The sequence below is a fragment of the Pongo pygmaeus genome, chromosome 6 (assembly GCF_028885625.2).
Source record: "Pongo pygmaeus isolate AG05252 chromosome 6, NHGRI_mPonPyg2-v2.0_pri, whole genome shotgun sequence".
Classification (NCBI taxonomy): Eukaryota; Metazoa; Chordata; class Mammalia; order Primates; family Hominidae; genus Pongo; species Pongo pygmaeus.
Window position 1 is genome coordinate 101,746,222 of NC_072379.2, and position 23,517 is coordinate 101,769,738.

A 23,517-nucleotide genomic window follows, 5' to 3' on the forward strand; every position below is an offset into this window, starting at 1 on the left:
AACATCAGAGATGTGCAGCAGTCTACATTAATTGTATCCATTTGATTTCAATGCAAGGAAACAACATCAACCAAGAAATCTAAATAGATCCGACTCCAGAATTCAAAAACATGGATTCTTACATTGTATATCTGGGGGAAATTGTGTTAACTCTGCTCCTCCTTGGATAAATCTCTCAGCCATAAGAGACAGCAAGGTTGATTGGAAAGAACAACTTGACTAGTGGTCTTTCTGATATATGCTGGCTGTGTGACCTTAGGCAGGTCATTTAGCCTCCCTGAGTCTCAGTTTCTTTGCCTGTAGCATGGGAATAATTATATTAACCATAGATAACTGATGGGGATATCATAAATAAGCGACTGAAGAATAAGTTGGTGTATACTATGTAAATAGTAAAGCATAAGACAGTGTAAGGATTAATTCAAAGAAGATTAATTAGCATTGCTATCACCCAGGTATTAAGCTATGAGGATATAGAATGTTAACTATGGAAAGCGAACTTTGTAATGATAGAGGCTGAAACCTGTTAGAAACATTGGATCAAAGGAAAGCAGGCCTGCATACCTTCTAACAGACCAACAGAGCAATTTCCTGTGATGTGAGGGGTCGAGTAGATATTCTCTGCCCTGGATATATTCTCAGCCTCTAGAAACTCAAGGAGTGAAAATGTATTTCTTTGAGTCATAAAGGTGTGTGTATGTGTGTGTCTATGTGTGTGTGTACATATATGTGTGTGTCAGTGTCACAGTGACCTGGAAACCAGAACATCTTGAGTTTTCAGCTACATCTTAGGAGAACAGTGGCAGCTGCTGCTGGAAGAGGCTGAGGAAGGAGGGATACTGGTCAAGTATGTAGGCACAGGCAGCTACGCCAGGAAGGAGGGAGGCCCAGAAGTGGAAATTAAGTGTTGGGGCTGTGGGTGGGGGCAGGGAGTTATATGAAAGACGGAGAATGTGAGGTACTATACCATATCCTGATTTAGCATATCTGGATTTATATGTTTATAAATTTATAGAATGTCTGGAGTAGATTTCATTTGTATATTTTAAAAAATGCCTTCAGGAATATTGCATAAATCTATGCTTAATAATTTGTCCCAAAGTTAAAGAGTGACCAAGGAGGGTGTCATGAATCTCAGATCCCTCAGGCTGGAGTTTCTATCCATTTCCTAGTGGACTTTTGTATATATGTTAAGATGAGGAGAACCTCTTGGTCTCCTCTATCAAAGTCGGCAGCCTGGGATTCAGACCTTGGAAGCTCTCGTCGCAGATGCAGATGGCACCGGTCGTGCAGTATCCATGCCCGCTGCAGAGCTTGGGGCAAGCCTCTCCAATGTACACGTGGTCAATTGCCCAGCTTTGCTTCTCAGTTTCTTCTCCCTTCTGGATCCAGCGGAACTGTGTCGCACTGAAAGAACCAGAGAGAGCAGAAGGGATTCAGTAGGTTGTACTTCCATGGCTGCATCCTGCCTCCAGCCTCTGGGAGAGGGGACAATTTGTGAGAAAAGGGCTTCCCAAATGTCTTCCTGAAGCACCCTGCTGGCAGAGGTGAGAGAACCTGTATTTCTTAGACTCTGGGAGTATAACCCAAAATGCCATACTGGAAGCTTGTATCTTCTCTGAAAATTTCATGTGAATTTCCTATTCTAGTCCATAATAAATCTGTGTCCATTTTTCCTACACAGGTGTATCGTTTTCCAAATCTTTGAGTAAACCGAATGCTGCTCTAAGAAGATTGCACTCCATTGTATTTATCCTGCAGCTTTGTGTAACCTGTCAGCCCTGCACACCCAGCTGGTATTTGTATCTGGATGAGAAGCGCAGCCTTTTGGAGGGCAGAACACTGGGGCAGAACTGGTGCCAACGCCAGTCTTGGATTGGGGTCTGTAATTCAGGGCCTGTGATTGAGTTTGGTACATGCTATTGTATTAAGTCAAAGGAAATCTGAGATCTCTGAATCATTTACAGACAAACTCCAATTTCCTCCTGGAACACGCAGTTGCCATTTGGGGGCATGGGATGGTGAGAGGAGGGAGAGAAGATGGGAGAGGGCACCAGGGCTGCATGTAAAGCTCTGGCTCACACTGTCAGTTGTTTTCAGCTCACTGCATGAACTCTGTAGAGAGGCCAGATAATTTCACAAAGTTTACCTTAATTTGCAACCTACCTAGAGGAGACATGGTCAGGCAGCTGGATGGTGATTCTTTTCCAGCTTGAGCTGTTGACAGAGTTGTAGATGGTGGCTTCATGGAACTGGAAAGGGGAGCAGCCAATGCTGTTAGAAGAAGAAGGAAGGCACTGGGTCTGTACGAGCTGCCAGGAATCCGATCTGCAGAAACCAAAAGGCTTTGTTAGACAAATTGTAAGAGAAACATATAATCTGTCTAATGTCAAGGTAATGCTTTGTGGTCGGGTTAAATTAAAATATTTGTATAGAAGTTTCCTGTTTTCTATACACATTTAAAATTACAGATTATAAAAAAATTAAAATATTTTCTCTTAAGAAATATTCTGACTCTTTAAAAGCACACGGACAACAGAATAAAATAATAGCATGCATAGCAATGAATTCTGGTGGATTCTTCCTACTGACATTGTTACTAGAAATATACCTGGAGTTGAATGACAAAATTGTCCGTCTTCTCAAACTTAATGTAATTAATGTTTAAAGGTGATAGTTGGAGGGCTATTAACCCTAATAAGGTAACTGAACTATGTCAGACTTTTATTCAATACTGCTAATATGCTTTAGAAGAGGTGACTCTGGCTGATGCATATTCAGATCATTCATTGATTAAAGTTTTTGTTAGAGGTAGTTGAAAATGAGTAACATGAATGAGAGAGTTCTACTCTGAGGACAAAGTAGTGCTTTGCTTATTTTGATAAAATTTAAAATATAAAGTTTCTTGGTGGCAGCCTTGTATGAAAATGGATTTTTTTGGTTTGAAGGAAAATTTTGAAAATAAGACATATGTATACATTTTGTACAAGTAAAATTTATATAAAAATATGCATGAACTGTCACTTTTAAGATATAAGGTTATTCCTCTGTAAGCAGCTGCCTTAGCCTGTAATTCCCAGCACTTTGGGAGGCAGAGGCAGGCGGATCACCTGAGGTAGGGAGTTCAAGACCAGCCTGACCAACATGGAGAAACCCCATCTCTACTGAAAATACAAAATTAGTTGGGCGTGGTGGCACATGCCTGTAATCCCACCTACTCAGGAGGCTGAGGCAGGAGAATCGCTTGAACCCGGGAGGCGGAGGTTGCGGTGAGCCGAGATCCCACCATTGCACTCCAGCCTGGGCAACAAGAGCGAAACTCTCTCTCTCTCTCTCTCACACACACACAAAAGACAACCATTTGGATTGGGTATTCAAGTTTGGAGATAATGTTAAAAATTATTTCACAAACCTTGCATCCTTAGTGTATTCCAACATTACGGAATGAAGGTCACCACAAGAAGTGGCTTCACAACCCACCACAATCTAAAACAAACATAAACAATCAATACACAGGTAAGATTAGATGATACTGAATCCCATTAATTAAAAATCCCATCCCTCCATTTATTACTCTGATAGGTAATATTCAGAGAAGCTTTTATAGAGCAGCCTGCTGGGATACCAAGAATACATTCTTTTGGATTCTGTTAAAGACGTTCAGTTTTGCATGGAGATGAAAATTAAGGTTTTAAAAGTTACATTTCTATGTACTAAATTAGTATAATGCATTAATCACAAATCTGGGTAAGATAAACTGGCCAAAAAGAAAGTAACATTAGGCAAATTTATAGACAGAAACTGAAAGTATCACTGATTCAAAACATTTTCATTCATAGCCTAACTTTCTTGATTGTTACTATTAAATTTTTATTTGGAATTAAAATCAGCAATTTTAATTACTTAATGTTTGTTCTTGGGGTTTTCTGTATTTCCATATGAATGAAAGCTTTCCATATTATATGCAATTAAATGTTTGAATCATTAATAATACATAAATGCTATAAAAATTTGGTGATTCAAATTTAAGTCCTAATCATCTATTTAATCATGTCCTATTTCAGCACTGATAACTAGGGAAGGTTAGTGCTAAAAATTTCAGGCCATACAGCCATGAATAAAACAACTCTAAATTCAGAGAGAGAATAAGAAGCATAATGATAGTGGGAATCATAAGACACAAATATAATGCTGTGGTGCTTCAAAGGAGATAGTATTTGATTCAGTGGATTAGAAAATAATCAGATAGGGTACATGCGAGCTGCCCCTGAAGACTGGGAAGAGTGTGAGAGGTAGAGATAGGAAAAAGATATTTAAGTGAAAGAAAGAGTGTGAGTGAAGACAAAGTAGGGAATCATGGTGGGACATCTAGAGCACAGTATATAGCATGTTTTGGTCCAAGTATATTGTATATGAAATATTCAGAGATGAGGTTAGAATGGTCGGTTGAATTTGGCAGACCAGAAGCTGTAGCCTAAGGTGTTTGACCTTAATTTGATAAGTGATAGAGAGTCATTAAAGGTTTCTGTGGAATGATGTGCTGCTTAGAGATATGCTTTATAAAGATCAATCTGACCATGATGTCAAAGACAGATAGGAGTGGAGAGAGATTGGGAGTGAAAAGAGTACTTAGTCAACTGTTGATTTAGTTAGGGCCAGAACGGAGGTGGTGATAGTGCAAACAGAGAAGATTGGATGGATACCAGGAACATTGGAAAGTAGAATTCAAAGGATGCAGTCACTGATTAGATATGAAAAGTGAAAAATCAAAGCCTAGTTGAACATTTCAAGCTAGTTACTAGGTGAATGGTGGTGCCATCGACAGAAACAGGAAAATCAGAAAGAGGAGTTGGTATGGTGAGGGAAGATATTAAGTGCACTGTTAGACACATTCAGTTGAGGTGCCAATGTGCAAAGGTGTAGAAATGTGTACGGGCTATTAAAAATATTGAATTAATTGTTAGCCAGTCAAGGTTGGATGTACAGATTTGAAATTTGTTCGAGATATGATTCTTGAAGCTAGATGATTGGATACAATTCCTGATAGTGAGAATGTCTATGGAGAGAGAAGAAAGTTGATACATAATGAGAAATGCTGACATTTAGAGGGCTGAGGGGAGAAAAGCCATAAGAAGATAATAGGTATCAAAGAGGTAAAAGGAGAACGAGCAGAGAACCCAGAAGCCTAGGGGAAAGAGAATTCCACATGTTGAAGAGGGCAAGAATAACAGTGTCAAACAGTGTAGAGAGGAAAGAGAAGATGGGGAATGTGCAAAAACTGTTGATATTGGGTACAGTAAGTCTCTGGTGACTTTCAAGTATGTAGTTTTAGTGATACTTTACTAAATTTTTGAGGATAAACTCTCTTTTTTTCCTAAAGAAATTGCCTTGGTTAGAGAAAGAGAGACCCTGTCTCTTCAGTGCAGTTACTTCTGTTACAGAAGTAACAAAAGAGGAGGCTCCAATCAACTCAATCAAATATAATACCTTTGATCTGGGCCACAATGTGAACCTGGGAGAGGGAAAATCTTCACTCTTAAGGAACAGGGCTTAGAAGTAGAGGAAGTATAACACTTCTTCATATCACTAAGCTAAGAATAATCCTGAAGGAGTGGTAGAACTTGGGGAGCTTGCCTTACCCTCTAGTCTCTGAAGGAGAGTTTAACATAGAGCTGAGGCAAAAAGCAAATACATTTTTATTTCTGCTAATAAGGATTTTTACTATTAACTGTCATTGTAGTACATCAAAAAAGGGTATTAGAATAACTGATGTCTTTGAAATGACCTAGTAATACATTTCTGTACTGAATTTTGTGTGTGTGTGTGTGTGGGATACGGTCTTGTTCTGTTGCCCTAGCTGGAGTGCAGTAGTGGGATCATAGCTCACTGTAACCTCCAACACCTGGGCTCGAGTGATTCTTGTGCCTCAGCTTCCTGAGCAGCTAGGACTACAGGTACATGCCACCATGCCCAGCTAATTTTTTTTTTTTTTTTTTTGGTAGAGATAGGGGTCTTGCTATGTTTCCCAGGCTGGTCTTGAACTCTTGGCCTCAGAGATCCTTCCTCCTCGGCCTCCCAAAGTGCTGGGATTACAGGTGTTTGCAATAGAGATACATCAATTGATATTGCTTTGCCTTTCTCTCTCTGAGTGTCTATTAATTATGTCATCACTTTCATCCTATATGAATCAAGTATTCAGTTTAAAATATTTGAGAGTCCTCCTTAATTTTTTGAGGATTTAGGAAGTTCCAACAGGACTAATGTAGTATAGGCATATGAAGTCAGAGACACAAGAAAATAGAAAGATATACTGAAAAAAATAGATGGAGAAAAAATGGCTCAATGCACATAATAGGCATGGAGTAAGATAAAGAGGAAGGGAGAGAGAGAGGAAGGGAAGGGAGAGAGAGAGAATTGAGAATTGTGCAACATAAAAAGGAGATAGTGTTACAGAGAGCTAGAAGTAGGCAGAGTCTCCTATTTGAGCTTTTTATTTACAAGGGTAGGGAGACTGAAATCCAGATTACATATATAAGATAGAATATATTCACAGTTGGTGTAAAAGTAATTGCGGTTTTTGCCATTAAAAGAATTGGCATTAAAAGTAATTTTTTTTTTTTTTTGAGACAGAATCTTGTTCTGTCGCCCAGAGTGCAGTGGTATGATCTTGGTTCACTGCAACCTCTGCCTCTCAGGTTTCAGCAATTATTTCTCAGCCTCCCCAGTAGCTGGGATTACAGGTGTGCACTACCACGACCGGCTTTTTTATTTTATTTATTTATTTATAGAGACAAGGTTTTGCTGTGTTGGCCAGGCTAGTCTGGAGCTCCTGGCCTCTTGGCCTCAAGTGATCCTCCTGCCCCAGCCTCCCAAAGTGCTGGGATTATAGGCGTGAGCCACTGCATCCGGCCTGCAATTACTTTTGCACCAGCCTAATAGTTACATTTCTTGCTATGTCCCAACATTTTCAGGGATTTTATCTATCCTCAAATAATCATACTTGAATGAAGGTCTTTGCAAAAGATGACCTCTTTTATTCATAAGATAAAGGCTTTTTTAATGAATAATATCAGTCATTTCCTTATAGTTGTCTGAATAACCATTCTACCCGCAGACCCCAAATGCAATGCTACTTTCTGTTTTAAAGAGCCACTTTTCCTTACTTTAAACTGCATCATGTATCCTGGCTGTATAATGAGTTCTCGGGAGGAGAGAGCATTGTGAGTCTTGTCCTTCTTTTTATTTGGCCAATAGAGGTGGAAGGATGGATTGCCACAAAATCCTGCTGTCCTTACAGCATTAGGGTAAAAACTCCAGTTTTCTTCATGGGAAGTGCCTTCTGTTAAGGAAAAGTTGGAAGCAATATGGCATGTTATTCTCTTGAGGAAAATTGGAAGCAATATGGCATATTATTCTCTTGAACTGACCGATTTATTGTTGAATTCCTTAAATTTTTATGCTCTACTAGCTTTCTGCTTACACTTTAGGATTGATTTTTATTTTATTTAACTGGGATAATGCATAAATCCAACGTGAGAAATCAAACTTAGACAAGACATTAAATGGTAGTATAATGATTACCGTACTTTTAAAATGTAATTGCTAGTCTAGGTAACCTAGCACTGGAAAGTTCTGGATACACTTTGTCAGCCAGTGCATTAAGTATTTCTGTGACACATTAATTACTAAAACTAAAATTAGTTTGGGGTATTGAAATTTCAAATTATATTTAAAGCCAGACATTGAGCCTTTAACAGGATTTATTGAATGCTTAGTGGACATTTCAACAGGCAGCCAACTTTGAAGATTTATAAACCACTGGGCAAAATAACAGCTAACATTTCTTGAGCAGGAGTATGGCCTAGGCATTCTTATAAATGCTTTTCATGTGCTAATGTATCTGAAGACATAAGCAGAAAAATGGCTCACTGGAAAGAAAATTGTTCAATGTCTTGTTTCTTACCATCATCAAAAGTGTCCACCAATTGGCTGGGATTGATTTCTGCTCCACCAATCAAAATGTTGTCCAGTGCCCACTGAGCACGCTCCACCCCAGAGACCACAATTCCATTGCTGATCACAAAAGGCTGCCACCAGCGAAGTCGAGTTGTGTTGGTGAGGGCATCTTCAGGAAGAAGTATGTAGTCGTGTCTAACAGAAATGTATTTCTGGTAATCCATCTCATGGAGCAAAGTCCAGGTAATTCCTATAATAACAAATGTACCAACATAGCAATATATCTAGAATCTCCTGCCTCCTCATAAACCACCAGTATACTTCAGATACTGTGAGCTTCCCAAAGAAATTTTCAGCCAGGAAATGACAACTGATTTTTCTGACTTTGATATTAGGTATTCACTACTTATAAATACTGTTTCTGTATGAGGCTAACGATATGAGGGGAAGGATATTTCGAAAGAGTTGGCTAAAATAAAAACACTGAAGTAAAAATAAGTTATGTTTTGCTTTTAAAATTTAGTTCTAAATTCTTATTTCTCACAAATAATGAGATACACCCATGCTTTACATGTTTCTAGGCAATAGCTTTCAGTATTAAAATAGTTATTGTAATTTTATGCAATTTGTAATTGTTTGGACTGGTATAAAGTTTATCTCTTCTTGCTTGATAAGACTGCAGGTGGGATGTTTAATTACTTAAGAAAACATCCTTCAAATACCTTAAAATACTTTAGGGTCATCTGTTAATCAGCTAGTTATTAAGAATGATATCTATCTGCTAAAGTAGATTTTTCTAAAGACACCATGGTATTACTGGTCTGGTTTTAGCTACTTCAAAATAACAAAACAGAATTCTATTAAAATATTCTATGACAAACTCACAAAATCAGATTTTTTTTTCACAATTTTTGAATATTTCTATAGATTATAGCATTTATTACATGCTTATTTACATGTAAGCTTTTAAAAATGCTTTAAAGTTTTAAAAATGATCTTTTACTTGGAAATCATACAAAATGTATTTCTTAATTGTATCACTCAAGCTTCAGTAAAGCATAGAGGTTGTTTTCTTTATTCATAAAGTTTGGACTTTATTTTTTAATGTGATTTCTCTCTTGTTCCCTTTTTGTATAACACAGAAGTCACTTGTACGGAACATGTAATACAAACAAAATCTGTAGTTTTTTCTTTGTGAGTTTCACAATTCAAATTGTGAAGTCAGCAAAGCTTTGCAGAGACTTTTCTGAGGGTGTTGGATGGATTTGGGAATCTGCTCCAAGGGGTGGTTTTCACCCCTGACACGTGCCTCCATCGGTAGAGTAGTCCAACAGCACGCCTTCCTTCCGGCAGATGGGACGATGGCAAGAGGTCATGTTGTTCTCACTACCGATACGCCCCCAGTATTGCAGGAACCTGAATGCAAGCATATTTTATCCATCAGAATAATTCAATAGAACAAATACTCTACTCAAGTCCTGGATAATTTCTTCCATACAAGTGTTCCTTGCTTTGGGACCAATTGGCTATGTTGCAATAGAAATAACAAAAAATTGACTTACTTTGCACCTCGAAGATCCAAATCTTGTGTAATCGCTTGTCTCACAGTGGATCCCCCAAAATAGAGTGCAGTGTCCTCGGCAAGAATTCCACACTCAGTGCAAGTACTTCCACCTTCTAAGGACATCCATAAGTCAGGTTTGATTTCTTCACTGTCAAAGCGTTCCTTCAGGAAAGTCTGGAAATAAAATAAGCCAGATGTGGTTAAAAAAACAATTTCAGATAACTATGGAATATTTAAGAAAATACAGAGTGATGTCTTGGACTTAAAAAAAAATAGAGCTGATTTCAAATGCTTTTCAAAGATGTTTAAAAAAGGCTATTTCCACAATGTTTTTTCCTGCCATACATTGAAAATCATTTAAACTGCTCAAATAATGTTTAATAATTGAAATTTAAAATAATTGTAAAGTTGACTATATCAATTTTTTTTTTTTGAGACGAAGTCTTGCTCTGTCACTTGGGCTGGAGTACAGTGGCACGATCTCAGCTAACTGCAGCCTCTGCCTCCCAGGTTCAAGCAATTCTCACGCCTCAGCCTCCTGAGTAGCTGGGATTACGGGTGTGTGCCACCACACCTGGCTATTTTTTGTATTTTTAGTAGAGATGGGGTTTCACCATGTTAGCTAGGCTGGTCTCGAACCCCTGAGCTCAAGTGATCTGCCCACCTCCACCTCCCAGAGTGCTGGAATTACAGGCGTGAGCCACCATGCCTGGCCATATTATAGTAACACTTCTATTTGTAAAAAGTTATTTAAGCATATACCCCCAAATATGTATATTTGTTTATATAGTATATAAAAGTATTATTGTAATATATTATATTATGAAACATGCCAAAAAAAGGAAATTTGAAAGCAATAAGATAAAATATAAACATGTAATCCAGCACTTTCCCCCCGACATTCCCCAATGGATTGTCCTGGTGTGTGTGCCCTCACTTTGGAGACTGCTTCAGGCAGCCAGGATCCTTCAGCCTCTAGCACAGAATGAACCTTGAAGGTCTATATGGTTAGGTGGGGACACTTGAAACCAAATCTCTCTATGTAAAGTCAAAAGAAAGTAAACCTTAGAAGGCAGTTTGAAAGATGTTTCACCTGTTTATCAGGGCCAAGTTGCAGGGTGTTAAGTACTCAAAATCTAGAATACAGTATTTTCCCCTGGGTCTCCAGTTTATCCTTTTAACTAAGAATGACTGACAACCAGAAAGTCTATTTTTCAGAGAGTGTACAAAGTATAAAGGTTCTTGGCTACATTTTTTTCTCCTCATAGTCGAGGTCTTAATTTCCCTATTCATTCTGTCTACAGTACTTTCATTTTATCCATAATGCAGATTTGTATTAGGTAGAGACACATTTCTTGTTTAAAATGATGAAAAGATATCATAAAGCCAATTTGTTCTAGTTGCAATGCAATAACTGTATACAGAAAAACCTATATTTTTTCATTTAAGGAGAGTTCTATCTTACTGTGTAGTTAAAATGATTTAAACAGTTTCTTTTTTCTCAAACTTAGAAGATAATCAATTCTATAAAGACATACAGTCAAATGTCAGTCTGCCTTTGTCTCACTAATGGATAGCAAATGAATACGTTTTATAATTGAAGGTTTGTAAGAAGACAAGTGTTAGACGAAACGCATGGTTAACTAATCAGGGTTTATAATTTATAGATTTGTACAATTTCTTATCCAACTGAGGAGTACTAATAAAATTTGAGTGCTCATGAAATAAATTAGATTTTCAAAAGTTTATTAATTACCTGTGATATATAAAGCTATGTTTTTTATGTGGTAACCTCATTTGTTAATAACATACTTACATCTTCAGACACAAATGAGCATTGTTCCAATTTTATTTAAAAAATGTTCAATGCCATAGTTGAAGTATTAGAACAAACACAAATGACAGAACAGGTTTGGTTTACATTGTTGCCTCTCATATGTTGGATTTCAATCACTAGGAATTTTGCTTTTTTTAGCCTAGTCATTTTTCTGTTACAGTAATGACAAATGCACTATGTTTATTCACAGAAATAGAGTGCATATATGGCAACTGTGTTGGGTAACTGTATTTGCTTTGCATATTAAATAATGATGTAACAGCTAAAGCTTTCAAAAGTGACCTCTCCATTCTTAATACACAACCCCATTTCAGCAGTCAACAAATCAGAACACCGAATTCTCTAAACAAAAATTCAGGTACTGTTTAGGTCTTTTTGAAAATTTGGTCTTTTGTGATAATGTATATTATTTGCTTTATTTCATAACAACAATAACAATAATATCCTCCTTCAAATAGTGCATCAATTGAAAAAGTGAAGTAAAAAAGCCTTAATACTGACTTTAAAAATAGTCTACTTAAGAAAAAAAAAAGAAACCCAGAGTGTTTATCATTTGTAATCCATATAGTCTGGCTCATTTTATGAAGGATAAACTATACTAGAACTTGATCCTAATATTCTTGTACTTAGGAAACATAAGACATTTTTAAAGTTTCTATTCGAAGGATTTTATTTCCTGGGGCACCCAAAGGACATTGTTATAGATTATGTCTCATACATAAGTTGGTTCCCAGGCATGGCCCATGATGTGAGTAATGTTTCTTGTCCAGGGCTTTACCCTTACCTTCAGAGTGTGGGTCAAGTAGCAGTTTGGCCCTGAGTATCCCGGATCACAGATGCACTGTTCCCTTAAGCAATCTCCATGGCCCCTGCAGTTGTCCAAGCATCCAGGGCCCAGGTAGAAATTATCGATTGCCCACTGCATGTCTGAGTACTTCTGATAGAACCTAAACCTTACCGGACTATTGACGATGCAAAAGCAAAGGAGTGAAAAACAAAAGTTAACTTTATTTAGGTCCATTGTCCCGCATGTGTATTCAGTACTCAAGAGAAAAAAACATTTAAGACACTCTTACTAGATGAAATAGGTTAGTAAAAAATGTTTTCTGACCACTCTTATCTTTCTAGTAATGGAACTTTCAAGCTGGTTTTATTTAAATTTCAGAATATCTGAGCCCACTTGCACAACAAAATTAAAATCAATCAGTGGAATCTCTGTGTCAAGAAATAGAAATATTTAAATATACAAATCTGTAACTTTCATAAATCAGGTTTCTTCTGAATTGGAGTTCTGTGGTCATGATGCAATTTATATTCACTAATTGCATTTCTGAAATTGTGCAGAAGGTGAGTGACGCCTTTGACAAGAGCCTTGTCAGCATACACACAGCCCTCAGGCGGTTGGGAAGCAGCATTTTCTGAATTCCCTGAAGACAATCAATATTCTCAGAGGAACTATGCTAATTAGAAAACAATTTTGAAAGGGTTATATTAAAGGACATTTTCTCTGAGATTTTAATTTCATCTTTGTTCTTCTCTGTCTTCTGGGGGAAAAAAAGCCTCATAATTATCCTTATATTAAAATATGCCATACTATTTTGGTTTAAAGAGTCCAAAGTACATGAACTTTCTGGGGTGATATAAATGTTCTGTATCTTGTTTTATGTGGTGGTTACATGGGTTACACAACTAAAAACTCATTGATCTGAACAATTAAGACGTATGTATTTTACTGAATGTAAATTATACCTCATTATTACAAAAAGAGAGAGAATGGGAGGGGAAAATGAGTCTGTGATAGACATCATGGTGGGTCCCCAGCGTCCATTTCACCCCAGATAATCCATGAAATAATCATTGTAATATCACTTTCCTAACTATTGAGTGGTTAATTGGTACCAGTGGGATGCAAGGTGGCGCTTGTTCTGGCTGTCTTGGAACAAAAGGCAACTATCTTTCTTTCTTCCTCACTGGACATAAGTATGGAAGCATCCTGCTCCAGTTCTCTGGCTGCTGTCTCATGTTCAATAGCAAAACCAGCCTGAGAGAGCTGAGTATGCCGCCAGTGCTGTGGACAGCAGATATTCTCTTAAGAAGGAAGAACAGTGTCCCTGAAGACACCGTTCAACTTACAAATCAACCAGCCATTGAGTTCACTTATCCTTGGATTCGTTCATTATAGATATAACAAATTTCGAGCTGGTTTGCATTGGGTTTTCTGTTCCTTGCAGCTGAAAGCATCCTAATTTAATTCCTTAGTATGTTAATTGAATAAGCTCTTTAGATACATTCCAGAAAACCATGAGTGGTAATAATAATAATAATATCTATGGGACACTGGGAACTGTGTGTAAGCACTTTATTCAAAGACTCTATATGTTTCACAAGATTCGTTTAGTCAGACTATCTGATTAATACAGTCTAGGTGCACCTGTTACTTTCTTTTGTGTATCTTTTTCTCTACTTTTAAAGTAGAAGAGAAATCTTTTGGAATTGCCTTAAATTAATATATCCACAGACTTTGCAGAGCAAGGTTTAATCACCTCTGCTCATCACTGGTCCAGGCTAATTACCTCTCACTGCAGGATCAGAATATAATGCTTTGATAAGAGAAAAATGGATCCTGTAAGTCACACTGGTAGAAATAGCATGATGAGGTAGGATTTGCTCCTGGCTCTGTCTATCATGGATTGATAAGGCAATAATGTGGAAAGTATATAGTGCACAGAGGTCCACAGTCTACAAGGCTGAGAAGGTAGGGTACACCTTTTCATCTGGCTCCAAGGCCATCACTATTGCTCTGTTCCCATTTTAAGATACTGAGGGTTAGAAAATAGAAGAGTCTGCGAAAGCCCATTTTGCCAAGTGTGAGGATTAAAAGTTGAGGTCTGAAGTTAGCTCATCATAGAAGTTATGATGAAAGTCACCAATTAGAGAACCTTTAGAGTTAGGGAGAAAGAAAGCACTTTACCCACAAATACACATAATTTCAGGCATGACAACAGTGTACCTAATGGGCTTCTGGATGCTTGGAACCAGGCTTTGTTTTAGTTTTCTACTTACTTTCCCACTAAGCTTTCAGGAAGTGGGTAGGTGATCCTTTTCCACCCTTTAGTTGGAAAGAATACAGATGGCTGAGAAACACTTCCAGAGCATTTTGGGTCGGCAGGCAAGCACTGAGGGACCAGATAATTCCAGCTCACACCGAAGTCAGTAGAATACTGCACATGAATTTGATTCTGGGCAATTTTTTCAGACACCTTACATCCAACCGAGATCTAATAAACAGAAAAACAAGATCAAGGTATTGAAACTATATTATATGATTCTTCTCCAAGGACTTGGCAGCAAAAAAGCTGCTGATCACTTGATATACACTGTACCACATCCATCCTGTATTTTCAGATTCATTATTTGTTCTGCTAATGGACAGAGAAAGTCACCATGATTGCCCTAGGTGACAAATTATAGAAAGTGCCAAATATATTGTGTAGGGGGTTTGGAGAGAAACTCAAACCCCGGGCTTCTGCCATGCTGGCTGAATGCCTTGGAAGGCCTGGGCTCACCCCTACAAACTGTTAGTTGTGCTAATGGTCTGGCACTTCTATTTGGCAGAATACTTAACCAAGAAGAATAGCTAACAGCTTTACCAATTTTACTATTTTGTTGTACAATTTATGACTCTCAATACAACACTTTCAACTACAAGTAAGATGAAATAATAACTGAAGGTAGTTTAAACAAGGCACAGCACCCTTCGTTGATGGTGATAGCCATGATGTGACATTGCTGTCAATACAGTGGGATTTAGGTAGACAGAATAAATTGGTTCACACAAAATCAGCCAAAGTTGATGTTGACATTAATGCTAATCATGCCTTAGTTTTCTATAATTTTTTTTTCTCCAGAAACATCCAAATGTTCTTGTAAAAAAAAAAACAAAAAACTAGAGTCTGTGTGCCGTGGCTCACACCTGTAATCCCAGCACTTTGGGAGGCCGACGGGTGGATCATGAGGTCAGGAGTTCGAGACTAGCCTGACCAACATGGTGAAACCCTGTCTCTACTAAAAATACAAAAATTAGCTGGGCATGGTGGCGTGCACCTGTAATCCCAGCTACTCAGGAGCCTGAGGCAGGAGAATCGCCTGAACCCGGGAGGCAGAGGTTGCAGTGAACCAAGATTACGCCACTGCACTCCAGCCTGGGCAACAGAGCAAGACTCCGTCTCAGAAAAAAAGGTCTTATTTAACCTAAATTTCTAAGTTATAGTTAGTATTAATAGAGAGATGGGTAAGAGGAAAAAAAGTAGAAATAACCATTATAGCTTTAATCTTCTCTTGTTGAAACAAATTGCTTAAGTCATAATGATTTAACTCAGGGAGTTATAATCAGTATCCTACATTTTTATTGTTGATATTTTTCTCTATCAGTATTTCATCCTGAGCAGGAACACATTTACTCTTATAAAAGTTTCAACTTGAGAGACAGCTGGCAAGATGGCCGAATAGGAACAGCTCCAGTCTGCAGCTCCCAGCAAGATCAATGCAGAAGGTGGGTGATTTCGGCATTTCCAACTGAGGTACCCAGTTCATCTCATTGGGACTGGCTGGATAGTGGGTGCAGCCCATGGAGGGCGAGCTGAAGCAGGGTGGGGCAGAACCACAAGGGGTCGGCGGATTTCCCTTTCCTAGCCAAGGGAAGCCGTGAGCGACTGTGCTGGGAGGAACAGTGCACTCCGGCCCAGATACTGGGCTTTTCCCACAGTCTTTGCAACTGGCAGACCAAGACATTCCCTTCGGTGCCTGGCTCGGTGAGTCCCACCCCCACGGAGCCCAGCAAGGTAAGATTCACTGGCTTGAAATTCTCGCTGCCAACACAGCAGTCTGAGGTCGAACTGGGATGCTTGAGCTTGGTGGGGGGAGGGGCGTCTGCCATTACTGAGGCTTGAGCAGGCGGTTTTCCCTTCACTGTGTAAACAGAGCCACCCATAAGTTTGAACTGGGTGGAGCCCGTCTCAGCTCAGCAAGGCCAACTGCAACTCTAGATTTCTCCTCTCTGGGCAGGGCATCTCTGAAAAAAAGGCAGCAGTCCCAGTCAGGGACTTATAGATAAAACTTCCATCTCCCTGGGATAGAGCTCCTGGGGGAAGGGGTGCTGTGGGCACAACTTCAGCAGACTTAAACGTCCCTGCCTGACAGCTCTGAAGAGAGCAGCGGTTCTCCCAGCACAGCATTTGAGCTCTGATAAGGGACAGACTGCCTCCTCAAGTGAAACCCTGACCCCTGTGTATCCTGATTGGGAGACACCTCCCAGTAGGGGCCGATAGACACCTCATACAGGAGAGCTCCGGCTGGCATCTGGCAGGTGCCCCCCTGGGACGAAGCTTCCAGAGGAAGGAACAGGCAGCAATCTTTGCTGTTCTGTAGCCCCTGTTGGTGATACCCAGGGAAACAGGGTCTGGAGTGGACCTCCAGCAAACTCCAGCAGACCTGCAGCAGAGGGGCCTGACTGTCAGAAGGAAAACTAACAAACAGGAATAGTATCAATACCAACAAAAAGGAGGTCCACTCATAGACACCATCCTAAGGTCACCAACATCAAAGACCAAAGGTAGATAAATCCACGAAGATGGGGAGAAACCAATGCAAAAAAGCTGAAAATTCCAAAAGCCAGAAAATTCCAAAGGCCAGAATGCCTCTTCTCCTCCAAAGGATCACGACTCCTTGCCAGCAAGGGAACAAAACGGGATGGAGAATGAGTTTGGCAAATTGACAGAAGTAGGCTTCAGAAGGTGGGGAATAACAAACTCCTCCAAGCTAAAGGAGCATGTTCTAACCCAATGCAAGGAAGCTATAAGAACCTTGAAAAAAGGTTAGAGGGACTGCTAACTAGAATAACCAGTTTAGAGAAGAATATAAATGACCTGATGGAGCTGAAAAACACAGCACGAGAACTTCGTGAAGCATACACAAGTATCAATAGCCGAATCGATCAAGTGGAGGAAAGAATATCAGAGAATGAAGATCAAATCAATGAAATAAAGCGGGAAGACAACATTAGAGAAAAAAGAGTGAAAAGAAACAAACGAAGCCTCCAAGAAATATGGGACTATGTGAAAAGACCAAATCTACGTTTGATCGGTGTATCTGAAAGTGACGGGGAGAATGGAACCAAGTTGGAAAACACTCTTCAGGATATTATCCAGGAGAACTTCCCCAATCTAGCAAGGCAGGCCAACATTCAAATTCAGGAAATACAGAGAATGCCACAAAGATACTCCTTGAGAAGAGCAACCCAAAGACACATAATCGTCAGATTCACCAAGGTCGAAATGAAGGAAAAAATGTTAAGGGCAGCAAGAGAGAAAGGTCGGGTTACCCACCAAGGGAAGCCTATCAGACTAACAGCAGATCTCTCTGCAGAAACCCTACAAGCCAGAAGAGAGTGGAGGCCAATATTCAACATTCTTAAAGAGAAGAGTTTTCAACCCAGAATTTCATATCCAGCCAAACTAAGCTTCATAAGTGAAGGAGAAATAAAATCCTTTACAGACAAGCAAATGGTGAGAGATTTTTGTCACCACCAGGCCTGCCTTACAAGAGCTCCTGAAGGAAGCACTAAACATGGAAAGGAACAACCAGTACCAGCCACTGCAAAAAAATACCAAATTGTAAAGGCCATTGATGCTATGGATAAACTGCATCAACTAATGGGCAAAATAACCAGCTAGCATGATAATGACAGGATCAAATTCACACATAACAATATTAACCTTAAATGTAAATGGGCTAAATGCCCCAATTAAAAGACTGGCAAACTGGATAAAGAGTCAAGACCCATCTCATGTGCAAAGACATACAATAGGCTCAAAATAAAGGGATGGAGGAATATTTATCAAGCAAACGGAAAGCACAAAAAAGCAGGGGTTGCAATCCTAGTCGCTGATAAAACAGACTTTAAACCAACAAAGGTCAAAAGAGACAAAGACTGGCATTACATAATGGTAAAGGGATCAACGCAACAAGAAGAGCTAGCTGTTCTAAATATATATGCACCCAATACAGAGGACCCAGATTCATAAAGCAACTTCTTAGAGACCTACAAAGAGACTTAGACTCCCATACAATAATAATGGGAGATTTTAACACCCTACTGTCAATATTAGATGAACGAGACAGAAAATTAACAAGGATATCCAGGACTTGAAGTCACCTTCGGACCAAGTGGACCTAATAGACATCTACAGAACTCTCCACCTCAAATCAACAGAATATAGATTCTTCTTAGCACCACGTCACACTTATTCCAAAATTGACCACATAATTGGAAGTAAAACACTCCTCAGCAAATGCAAAAGAATGGAAATCATAACAAACTGTCTCTCAGACCACAGTGCAATCAAATTAGAACTCAGGATTAAGAAACTCACTCAAATCCACACAACTACATGGAAGCTGAACAATCTGCTTCTGAATGACTACTGGGTAAATAATGAAATGAAGGCAGAAATAAAGATGTTCTTTGAAACCATTGAGAATAAAGAAAAAACATACCAGAAGCTCTGGGACACATTTAAAGCAGTGTGTAGAGGGAAATTTATAGCACTAAATACCCACAAGAGAAAGCAGGAAAGATCTAAAATTGACACCCTAACATCACAATTAAAAGAACTAGAGAAGCAAGAGCAAACACATTCAAAAGCTAACAGAAGGCAAGAAATAACTAAGATCAGAGCAGAACTGAAGGAGATAGAGACACAAAAAACCCTTCAAAAAAATCAGTGAATCCAGGTGCTGTTTTTTTGAAAAGATCAACAAAATAGATGGACCACTAGTGAGACGAATAAAGACGAAAAGAGAGAAGAATCAAATAGATGCAATAAAAAATGATAAAGGGGATATCACCACTGATCCCACAGAAATACAAACTACCATCAGAGAATACTATAAACACCTCTACACAAATAAACTAGAAAATCTAGAAGAAATGGATAAATTCCTTGACACATACACCCTCCCAAGACTAAACCAGGAAGAAGTCAAATCCCTGAATAGACCAATAACAAGTTCTGAAATTGAGGCAGTAATTAATAGCCTACTGACCAAAAAAAGCCCAGGACCAGGTGGATTCACAGCTGTATTCTACCAGAGGTACAAAGAGGAGCTGGCACCATTCCTTCTGAAACAATTCCAAACAACAGAAAAAGAGGGAATCCCCCCCAACTCATTTTATGAGGCCAGAATCATCCTGCTACCAAAACCTGGCAGAGACACCACAAAAAAAGAAAATTTCAGGCCAATATCCCTTATGAATATTGATGTGAAAATCCTTGATAAAATACTGGCAAACCAAATCCAACCAAGATCAAGTTGGCTTCATCCCTGGGATATAAGGCGGGTTCAACATACACAAATCAAGAAACGTAATCCATCACATAAACAGAACCAATGACAAAAATGCCATGATTATCTCAATAGATGCAGAAAAGGCCTTCAACAAAATTCAATAGCCCTTCATGTTAAAAACTCAATAACTAGGTATTGATGGAACATATCTCAAAATAATAAGAGCTATTTATGACAAATCCACAGCCAATATCATACTGAATGGGCAAAAACTGGAAGCATTCCCTTTGAAAATAGGTACAAGACAAGGATGCCCTCTCTTAGCTCTCTCTCCTATTCAACACAGTATTGGAAGTTCTGGCCAGAGCAATCAGGCAAGAGAAAGAAATAAAGGGTATTCAGTTAGGAAAAGAGGAAGTCAAATTGTCTCTGTTTGCAGATGACATGATTGTGTATTTAGAAAACCCCATCGTCTCAGCCCAAAATCTCCTTAAGCTGATAAGCAACTTCAGCAAAGTCTCAGGATACAAAATCAATGTGCAAAAATCACAAGCATTTCTGTACACCAATAACAGACAAACAGAGTCAAATCATGAGTGAACTCCCATTCATAATTGCTACAAAGAGAACAAAATACTTAGGAATAATACAACTTACAAGGGATGTGCAGGACCTCTTCAAGGAGAGCTACAAACCACTGCTCAAGGAAATAAGAGAGGATGCAAACAAATGGAAAAACATTCTATGCTATGGTTAGGAAGAACCAGTATCGTGAAAATGGCCATACTGCCCAAAGTAATTTATAGATTCAATGCTATCTCCATCAAGCTACTATTGATTTTCTTCACAGAATTGGAAAAACTACTTTAAATTTCACATGGAACCAGAAAAGAGCCTGTATAGCCAAGACAATCCTAAGCAACAAGAACAAACCTAGAGGCATGATGCTACCTGACTTCAAAGTATACTATAAGGCAACAGTAACAAAAACAGCATGGTACTGGTACCAAAACAGTTATACAGACCAATAGAACAGAACAGAGGCCTCAGAAATAACATCACACATCTACAACCATCTGATCTTTGACAAATCTGACAAAAACAAGCAATGGGGAAAGGATTTCCTATTTAATAAATGGTGTTCGGAAAACTGGCTAGCCATATGCAAAAAGCTGAATCTGGACCCCTTCCTTACACCTTATTCAAAAATTAACTCAAGATGGATTAAAGACTTAAATGTTAAGACCTAAAACCATAAAAACCCTAGAAGAAAACCCAGGCAATACCATTCAGGACATACGCATGGGCAAAGACTTAATGACTAAAACACCAAAAGCAATGGCAACAAAAGGCAAAATAGACCAATGGGATCTAATTAAAGAGCTTCTGCACAGCAAAAGAAACTATTAGAGTGAATAGGCAACCTACAGAATGGGAGAAAAATTTGCAATCTATCCATCTGACAAAGGGCTAATATCCAGAATCTACAAAGACCCTAAAGAAATTTACAAGAAAAAAAAACCATCAAAAAGTGGTCGAAGGATATGAACAGACACTTCTCAAAAGAAGACATTTATGTGGCCAACAAACTTGAAAAAATGCTCATCACCACTGGTCATTAGAGAAATGCAAATCAAAACCACATTGGGATACCATCTCACACCAGTTAGAATGGAGATCATTAAAAAGTCAGGAAACAACAGATGCTAGAGAGGCTGTGGAGAAATAGGAATGCTTTTACACTGTTGGTGGGAGTGTAAAGTAGTGCAACCATTGTGGAAGACAGTGTGGCGATTCCTTAAGGATCTAGAACTAGAAATACCATTTGATCCAGCAATCCCGTTACTGGGTATATACCCAAAGGATTATAAATCATTCTACTATAAAGACACATGCACACGTATGTTTACTGTGGCACTGTTCACAATAGCAAAGACTTGGAACCAACCCAAATGCCCATCAATGATAGACTGGATAAAGAAAATGTGGCACATATACACCATGGAATACTATGTAAATATAAAAAAGATGAGTTCATGTCCTTTGCAGGGACATGGATGAAGCTGGAAACCATCATTCTCAGCAAACTAACACAAGAACAGAAAACCAAACACCACATGTTCTCACTCATAGGTGGGAATTGAACAATGAGAACACATCGCCACAGGGAGGGGAACATCACACACTGCGGGGCCTGTCAGGGAGTGGGGGAAGGATAGCATTAGGAGAAATACCTAATGTAGATGACGGTTTGATGGGTGCAGCAAACCACCATGCCGCATGTATACCTATGTAACAAACCTGCATGTTCTGCACATGTATCCCAAAACTTAAAGTATAACAAAAAAAAAGGTTAAAAAAAGTTTCAACTTGAAATAGTTCAGAAATAAAATACTTTTAATTATTAAGCAATATATAGTTGAGTTGTATATTAGTTTAATAGTAAATTTTACTTTTCAAAGTATATACTAAGTCAGTGAAATATTAGATCATCTTTTCTCTGATATTTTTGATTTGTTATATTGCTAATGTATGGTTGTTTATATAATCAAGATAATAACATTTCACCTTGAATTGCATAATCCAGCCTTCAGTGGGAGTCAGGTCGTGGGTCACTGCATACACCTCCCGTCCATCATGACTGCCACAGAGCATCACACCGTCAGGGGAGTCACAGAATCTTTCTACTGTACAATCATCATGGAATAGCCAGTGCTCATTCACTTAAAACAAAAAACAAAATTTTATGACAAATTTGTGACAAAAATACTTGAAGCAAATTTTCACTTTAAGCAAGACATAGAATTATTTTAAGTAGAAACTGCTCATATTATATACACTCTATAGACAAAAGACTAATGTAAATACATTGCTTCAGGAACATAAATACTAGGAGGATTGAGATGTATGCCCTTTGTCTGATGTTAGTACACGCACAACCATAGATATTAGTCTACACATGAAAAAAAGTATATTGTACACATTGTAAATGAAAATCAAAAGGAAATAACTAATTTTTTGACAGATATTTAACTTTTTAGGTAGCATATAAAGAAGTAGAGATAATTTTTTTTTAATTTTAAAAATTTTATTTACAGTGTCTATTAGGAAAGAATCATGAAGAATCACAATTGCACTGGGCTGGTCATTTTTTTTTTTTTTTAATACCGGATAGGGAAGAGAGTTAACTACTTCTACTCAAATTCTGAAGGTATTATCTGGGTAACTAAAAAGCTTGTAATGAATTTTTTTATAGCTTTATCAAGATATAATTGATATACAAAAATTACACACATTTAAAACATACATCTTGGCTGGGTATGGTGACTCATGCCTGTAATCCCAGCACTTTGAAAGGCTGAAGTGGATCACTTGAGGCCAGCCTCAGCAACATAGTGAGATCCTGACTGTTAAAAAAAAATTAGCTGGAGTGGTGGTGCACACCCATAGTCTCAGCTACTCAGGAGGCTGCTTGAGTCCAGGAGTTCAGGGCTGCAGTGATTTGTGATTGTGCCACTGCACTCCAGCCTGGGCAGCAGAGTGAGACCCTGTCTCTAAAAAATTTGTTTTAAAAAATGAAATATACATTTGATGACTTCGGAAACATGCGCAACCCATGATACCATCAGCACAAGCAGGGCACCAAATCGATCCATCACTTCCAAAAATTTCCTTGTATTCTTTTGTGTGTGTGGTTTTTATTTTTTGTTGGGGGGTTGCTGTTTAGAACACCTAACAAGAGACATATCATCTTAACATATTTTCAGTGCACAATATCATCCTGTCAACCATAGACACTATGTCATACAGCAGA

At 38.6% G+C, this 23,517-nt stretch overlaps 1 protein-coding gene across 2 annotated transcripts in view; it reads right to left on the minus strand.

The window, feature by feature from the left end:
• The window catches only part of RELN (reelin), a 529,179-nt gene that overhangs the window by 16,681 nt on the left and 488,981 nt on the right, over nucleotides 1–23,517 (minus strand). For both annotated transcript variants that reach the window (XM_054494994.1, XM_063667694.1), the window contains exons 51-60: nucleotides 22,272–22,426; nucleotides 14,421–14,635; nucleotides 12,142–12,319; nucleotides 9,519–9,694; nucleotides 9,266–9,372; nucleotides 7,964–8,206; nucleotides 7,164–7,339; nucleotides 3,413–3,486; nucleotides 2,167–2,328; nucleotides 1,250–1,407 (exon numbers count right to left, since the gene is read on the minus strand). In XM_054494994.1, coding sequence (XP_054350969.1) covers nucleotides 1,250–1,407; nucleotides 2,167–2,328; nucleotides 3,413–3,486; nucleotides 7,164–7,339; nucleotides 7,964–8,206; nucleotides 9,266–9,372; nucleotides 9,519–9,694; nucleotides 12,142–12,319; nucleotides 14,421–14,635; nucleotides 22,272–22,426 — 1,644 coding nt within the window. The remainder of the gene's footprint in view (nucleotides 1–1,249; nucleotides 1,408–2,166; nucleotides 2,329–3,412; nucleotides 3,487–7,163; nucleotides 7,340–7,963; nucleotides 8,207–9,265; nucleotides 9,373–9,518; nucleotides 9,695–12,141; nucleotides 12,320–14,420; nucleotides 14,636–22,271; nucleotides 22,427–23,517) is intronic.